General features: G+C 39.5%; 1 protein-coding gene across 2 annotated transcripts in view; it reads left to right on the forward strand.

Moving 5' to 3' along the window:
- Positions 1-506: 506 nt before the first annotated feature.
- ranbp2 (RAN binding protein 2) overlaps positions 507-6,556 on the forward strand; it is a 19,113-nt gene continuing 13,063 nt past the window's right edge. Inside the window, exons 1-13 of one of the 2 annotated variants that reach the window (XM_025063808.1) lie at positions 507-732; positions 2,037-2,104; positions 2,225-2,336; positions 2,663-2,812; positions 3,230-3,460; positions 3,556-3,698; positions 4,072-4,267; positions 4,396-4,536; positions 4,685-4,844; positions 5,070-5,251; positions 5,605-5,816; positions 5,952-6,075; positions 6,476-6,556. The exon at positions 6,476-6,556 is cut by the window's right edge and continues 78 nt beyond it. In XM_025063808.1, the coding sequence (XP_024919576.1) occupies positions 661-732; positions 2,037-2,104; positions 2,225-2,336; positions 2,663-2,812; positions 3,230-3,460; positions 3,556-3,698; positions 4,072-4,267; positions 4,396-4,536; positions 4,685-4,844; positions 5,070-5,251; positions 5,605-5,816; positions 5,952-6,075; positions 6,476-6,556 (1,872 nt within the window). In that variant the 5' untranslated portion in view covers positions 507-660. The remainder of the gene's footprint in view (positions 733-2,036; positions 2,105-2,224; positions 2,337-2,662; positions 2,813-3,229; positions 3,461-3,555; positions 3,699-4,071; positions 4,268-4,395; positions 4,537-4,684; positions 4,845-5,069; positions 5,252-5,604; positions 5,817-5,951; positions 6,076-6,475) is intronic. The other variant, XM_025063809.1, reaches the window with a different exon arrangement.

Below are 6,556 nucleotides of genomic sequence, written 5' to 3' on the forward strand. Positions count from 1 at the left end.
ACGCATTCGCTCACAGCCATAAGACCATTACTGCTGTAATGCTTGAATCATAACAAGCCTCCAGCCACTAGGTGGCAGCAACTCGTACAGTGGTTTGTACGGATAAAAATATTCATATTCATATTATCAGGTTCTCAATGGAATTCGCGGGGGGGGGGGGGGGGGGGGCGTGAAAACATTTCTGTCCCCAAGGGGTAGTGGTGACAGAAAATAAATAACAATCACTGGATTACAAGCAAGATAATGTATTTGTTGTTTAAAGAAAGCAAATATGTGTTAAGCAGAAATTAAAATTGTTTTTCAAAATGGCCGCTATAAACTACTCCGCTGAAACTTTACGCCCCTGTACTTTATGACGAGATATTGTGCCCTGAGGACCAAGTAAGTGGACATTTGTTCTCTTCTAGTTTCAAACTTTCTTCTTCAGGCCACCGACTCTTCAAAACGAACTCAACGCGCGTCACACTAAATACTCGCTTCTCATTGGCTCACGTCAGTCGCTGCCATTTGACGGTATTGAGACTGAGCAATATCGCCCAACAGTTAAGGAGGGACTGGCGGAGCGACACCAGTGTTCCTTTTTTCCTATGATGTTATTTTGAGTACCTCGCATTCTGACTACAGCGGTTTGGTGTTTTCAGGATACCCGGTGTTGGAGCCATGCGCCGCACTAAAGCTGAAGTGGACCACTATGTCTCTTCAGTGCAGAGCTCTTCTCCTTCACTGAAAGGGGTAAGTTGAGCCGGCAAAGCTAACGTTAGCGACAGCATGTCAGCATGCATTGACACACTCGCCGATCAAATGCGCGCTCACGTTTCTGTCAACTCTTTCAGCGGGTTGTTGGTTAGAGCCCCGTGTTCATGATTTTTTATTTATTTGTTATTAATCACCTTCTGCTTATATATGTGATGTTACCATAGTGGCGTGTTAACGCCTTGTTGTGACCTCCTCTTTGCCAGTCAATAATACGCGGCATGAGGTTGTCGCTAGCTCTTTAGCTTTCTTGCTAGCCGTCTCTTACATCAAGGCACATCTACTAGATCAGAGTCTTCAGTCTTTACTGCGTCACTTAACGTCTGCAAACCCCTAAATTACCCCTGTATTTACTGTAACCCTGTATTTTAAAGAGTAAACTTTACTGGTGACTTAAAATGTTGTCATTTACATGACCCAGCTCGAAGAATTGAGACAATTAAATTGTTATTTTAGGAACGCCCTCATTAAGTTTCGATTCTTATGAAGTAAATGATTTTCGTGACAATAAGTTACACTGGTGAATCGTACATTTGTATGCGTGTCTAAGTTTTTGGACAAATAATGAAAAAAAGAAAGAATAAATGGAGGCACCATAACAAAAATGCTCTTATACTAAGTGACTAACGATGATAGATCACCTAAAGAAAGACTTCCACAATGTTTGAATTTATTAACTACATTGTTGACATTTGATATTTTGAAACGTAGTGAAAACCCCTTTTTTCCACCGTCACTATTTTTAAATATAAATATGTTGTGGTGTCATATCGTAAAGACAGAGTTGTTATTAAAAACTAAAATCAAAGTACAGAGATGATAATGATGATCATGATAATGTTGTGGCCCAACTGCAAGGATGTAACAAGATCCTTTCTGAGTGGATGGTCTGGTTTTGTTCAAGGTTTTCTCTTGTTCGGTGTAAACCCTTCGAGTGGTTGACAACACAGACTCCACAGGAATGAACTGTTTACTGACTCTACATGTGAAGTCATTATGTTAATAAGTAAAGCTTCTCTAATGACCCGGAGGTGTCTCTTGTCATATATTTATAAATGGTCTCAAGTTTAAAGTAGAAAAATTGAATTTGTCATTGTTATATATTTATAAAATAAGAGATGTGCAAAGTGTTTCTCCCTAAACAACACTATAAAATAAAGAAATAAATTAATATTCAAAGGAAATAATGCAACATTAAAAATGCATATGTATTACAGCACCATCACATCACCATCAAGGTATAGCGTTTGTCTCACTCTTCTTTTTTTTCCTGTTTTCAACAGAAACCATCCAAAGGTTTTTCATTTGCTAAATTATACTTTGATGCAGAGGAATATGAACTTGCAAAAAGGTAAGTCCTGAAGACTCCCTGTTATTGCTGGCGTTTGGTATTGTTTGTGTAAAGGTTTCTGTTAGATTGAGTTTATTTATTTATTTTTTTTATTTTTGTTGCTCTGTTATTTGTCCATAGACATGTGTCAGAGTATCTTGTCACCCACAAGAAAGACGCTAAAGCACACAAATTCCTCGGCCAGCTGTACGAGAGAGAAGGAGATGTCAGCAAGGCGGTTGGTTGTTACAAGGTAAAAATGAGTGCCTCAAACATCAAGATCAATCAAATTGAACTGAAACTTAACACACACTCACACACACACTGCCTATATTTTAAGTGTAATTTTTTTATTTAGAGTTATCTGTTGGTGCCACGCAGTCTTCAAGATTATTTTGATATTAATTAAATCAAAAATACATATTGAAATCTAATGTTGATCTTAAAATAATTGAGTGTTAACCTTTCACATTGCGTTCAGACGTCTCAAATAAAACACATAATTCTGAAAGAGATGAATTAGAATCACGACTATTGAAAAAATCTTAACAAATGCCTTTACTTTCTCCGTACGTTTAGCGATCGGTGGAGATTTATCCACAGAAAGAGCTGGTGCTGAAAGTGGCTAAGCTACTTGTTGACGATCAAACATGTGACGGCAGAGCAGAGTTCTGGGTGGAGAGGGCTGCGAAACTGCTGCCGGGACATGCTGAAGTCTTTGACCTAAAGGTGAGACTTTTGTTTTTTTCCTGTCCTATGACCTCATTCATGACGTTGCTGGACGACTAGCAGTACTAGGCATCTTACCGTATCATTGTTAGGGCTGTATTAAAATATCACTACACTGATATCACAATATTTCAGTTCACGATACTCTACTGATTTTTTAACATGCAAATATTCATATTGTTGGTTCATTTTTGTGTTGCATTTAAACCTCTGAACACTAGTTGATTGTGCAGGGACTGCATATATTTGCAAGTATTTCAGACTTTGAGAGTCAAACAATCTTGTTTTGGAATATATTAAAATCTTTGCCCCTGTATGGTGATACGTATCACATCACCAGATTCTTCCTAATATACACCCTGGTCATTTCTCTTTTTTTTATTTGTTTTTTTTCTTTATTTCTGCCGCTGCGTGCAGTTGATCTTGTTCAGTCGGCAGGGTCAGCAGGGATGGAACCGGCTTTTTGACCTCCTCCAGGGTGAGCTGGCACTAAGGCCAGATGATGCTCAGGTCAACGTGAGGCTGGTTCAGCTTTTCTGTCAGCATGGTCGGCTGGAGGAGGCCGTCGGACACTGCCTCAACACTGAGAGGAAAGGTCTGCTAAGCCACAGTCTGGACTGGTACAGAGTAATGGTGCAGACACTGAACGTGAGTATTGCCTTAGAAACTTGGACTTCTCTTAGCTTCAGTCCTGTCGACCTGTTTAACTCTGGAATGGGTTGACCTTTTTTTTTTTTCCTCAGGAATATTTAGCTCTGCCAAACATCTCTAGCAATGAAAAGTTGTGGCGATTTCGTCAGAGGGAGTTGCTCTTGGCCCAGTGCAGTCTGCTGAGAATCACACTGTCCCAGTGTGGAGTGCAGGCCGGCAGTGACGCACTTGAAAGGTCGGTGTATTTACATGTTTTACATTTACATTACATTTACATTGGTCTGTAAATACAGAATGCCACCAGGTGTTACCACTCGTGTGTGATACCATTCAGTGTGGTTAACACATTATTTGTCATCATGTGGCCAAAAATGGGGTGCGTGGCAATTTAGTTCCGATCACTACGACGACGTAAGTTGTCAGTTGGTTTCAGAAAACATTCTTTCCGACGTAAGTTGTCAGTTGGTTTCAGAATTGTTAATCAAATAATTTGCAAAACATTCTTTGTATAATAAGAATAAAGAATGTAAAATTTTCAGCTGCATGAAACTCTAATAATAATAATAATAAAATATTAATATCTATGCATTGGATTTGTGTTTATGTAGTTTGGACAAAGCCATGCAGACACTAGGCGGCGTCGCAGTCCGCCACACAGACGACCTCTGCGAGGCGTTTACAGAGATGAGAGGTCACCTGTACCTTCATGCTGGCACTCTGGTGTTGAAGTTAGCTCAGGATCGCCAGCACACCTGGAGGACTGTCACTGACCTGGCAGCACTGTGCTTCCTGTTAGCATATCAGGTAATGACCGATGGTCAGGAGTACAGTTTTTGTCTTTGTTCCAAGATTGTACAAAGGATTTTTTGTTTTTTTCCACTTTTGCCTGGACATTTTCCAAGCAGTGATTTTTCTGTTTGTCTTTTCATAAGGTCCCCAGACCAAAGCCTCAAGTGACCAAAAGAGACCACTCACCGTCACACTTTCTTGAGTTACTGGCCAATGATCGACAGAGTCAGGCCGGACACATGCTGTTCAATCTGAGCTCAGATCCATCCACCCTAGTCCGAGAGGTGTGTCCACTTGTTCTGTCGTCTTACCTTTGTTAAAAGTCAGACACATTATTACTGTTATTTCTACACCCTCACTGAGTATTTCATAATAACGTGAGTCATGTCTGGTACAAGGGATGTAATGATGCTTCATTCTGTGTCCCTGTAGGTGGTGGAGGCAGTTGGAAACCAGAGCGGTCAAGACTCTTTGGTCAAGCTTCTGTTTGGACCACAGGTCTCCGCTGCATCATCGTTCATGGCCAACGATGACATTCGCTCCATCAGCCCCACGCTTCCGGAGCTTTCTCAACTGGCCAAATATGACTCTGGTAAATACATAACTAGATCAATAAGTAAATAGTTTAAATCACATTTTGAAGACACATGTCTATGCATATATATATATTTTTTATTATTATTATTGACATGTTATTTGCAGAATGCTGTTTTTCGTTTGATTTTATTTGAACAATTTTTATTAAGAAAAAAAGGAGTGCAGTTATTTATCTCAAACACTACTCTATTCTATAAGAACTTTTCTGTTTCATTTTTAGGCTCCATTCTACGGCACCATGGTGACCTGCAGCATCTGAGCTGGTTGGGGTTACAGTGGACACTTTTAGACCAAAGGCCGGCCATGCGGGACTGGCTGGTGCAGCTCTTTCCAAGACTGACTCTGGAAACGTCCAAGCTGGACACAAACGCACCAGAATCTATCTGCCTTCTAGACCTGGAGGTAGGAGAACTGTTTGGTTTGGTGATGTGGGTTCACATAATGAGATCAGAAGTTTTACAATAGATATTTTTGGTAGATTTGCAATAAAATTTCAATAACTTATTATCAATGATTTATTAGGAAAATATGTTATTGTTTTTTTAACAAATCAATGATTGATTTACCCATGCATCAAAATGCTTTAAAACATTTTTAATTGGATTCATCTTCACAAATTAATTTATACGTTTCATCATAGTGATTGGCAGAAGCCAATGAGCTAGAATTAAATGTAAAAAAAAAAAAAGTTTGAAGTTTAGTTTATTTTACCACCTGTGAATTTAAACCAACATTTTGTTTTTTTTTTTTTTTAGGTTTTTCTCCTGGGCGTAGTTTTTTGTAGCCACTGTCAATTTGAAGAAACGGCAAAAATCAACGGTGCAACGAACCAACAGCAGCAGCAACTACATCATCAGCAGCTCTACGAGCCTCGCTGTCTTCCTCTACCTCTCCTCCGCTTCTTGACCACCGACAGACAGAGGGAGTGGTGGAACGCCGTGTTCAGCCTCATTCACAATCGAGCGACGTGAGTTCTAAAGAAAACAAAATATTTATTAGATATTTAAAAAAAAAAACCTGCATTGTTGACACTGGACATGTGACATGTGGGAAAATAAGGAACCACATCTGTTAAATGTTTCTTAAATGTAATCTGTTGCAGTCCTAACACATCAGGAAAGCTGAGGATGACTGTCCAGTACGGCCTGAATACTCTGAGGGCTGCAGAGAAACATGGGCTTCAACCAGCACTGGCCATTCACTGGGCTCAATCACTCAGCCAGACGGTACATACACACACACACTCTGTAATTTCTGCAAAGTCTAGTGTTTTGTTTTCTTTGACTTTTGTAAGAGGATGAAGGTGAAAATGTACTATGCAAATACACAATAACCAATAGAATCATTGAAACCTAATCTCTCATTTCTAAAGGTTTACACACGGTCAACATTACACTGATGACAGAGTTAGTCTGTCCTGATTTCTTTTGCAAAGACTTGAACATTATTTAACCTTCAAAAAAAGAAAAAGTTTTATTGTAATTATAAGATAAAATCTGTGTAGAGTTTGAGCGCACAGGTCTAAAGTGAAGAGGTGTCTCCACAGGTTCCAATACCTGGAAATTGTTTTCTTTTTATTTTCTTTTAATTTAATTTTTTTTTGGTCCACTTTGGTCCACATTCCAGGGGGATGGAATCAACTCGTACTACGACCAGAAGGAGTACACCGGCCGAAGTGTCCATTACTGGAAGGCCATCCTTCCCCTG

The sequence above is a fragment of the Cynoglossus semilaevis genome, chromosome 16 (genome assembly GCF_000523025.1).
Source record: "Cynoglossus semilaevis isolate Cse_v1.0 chromosome 16, Cse_v1.0, whole genome shotgun sequence".
Classification (NCBI taxonomy): Eukaryota; Metazoa; Chordata; class Actinopteri; order Pleuronectiformes; family Cynoglossidae; genus Cynoglossus; species Cynoglossus semilaevis.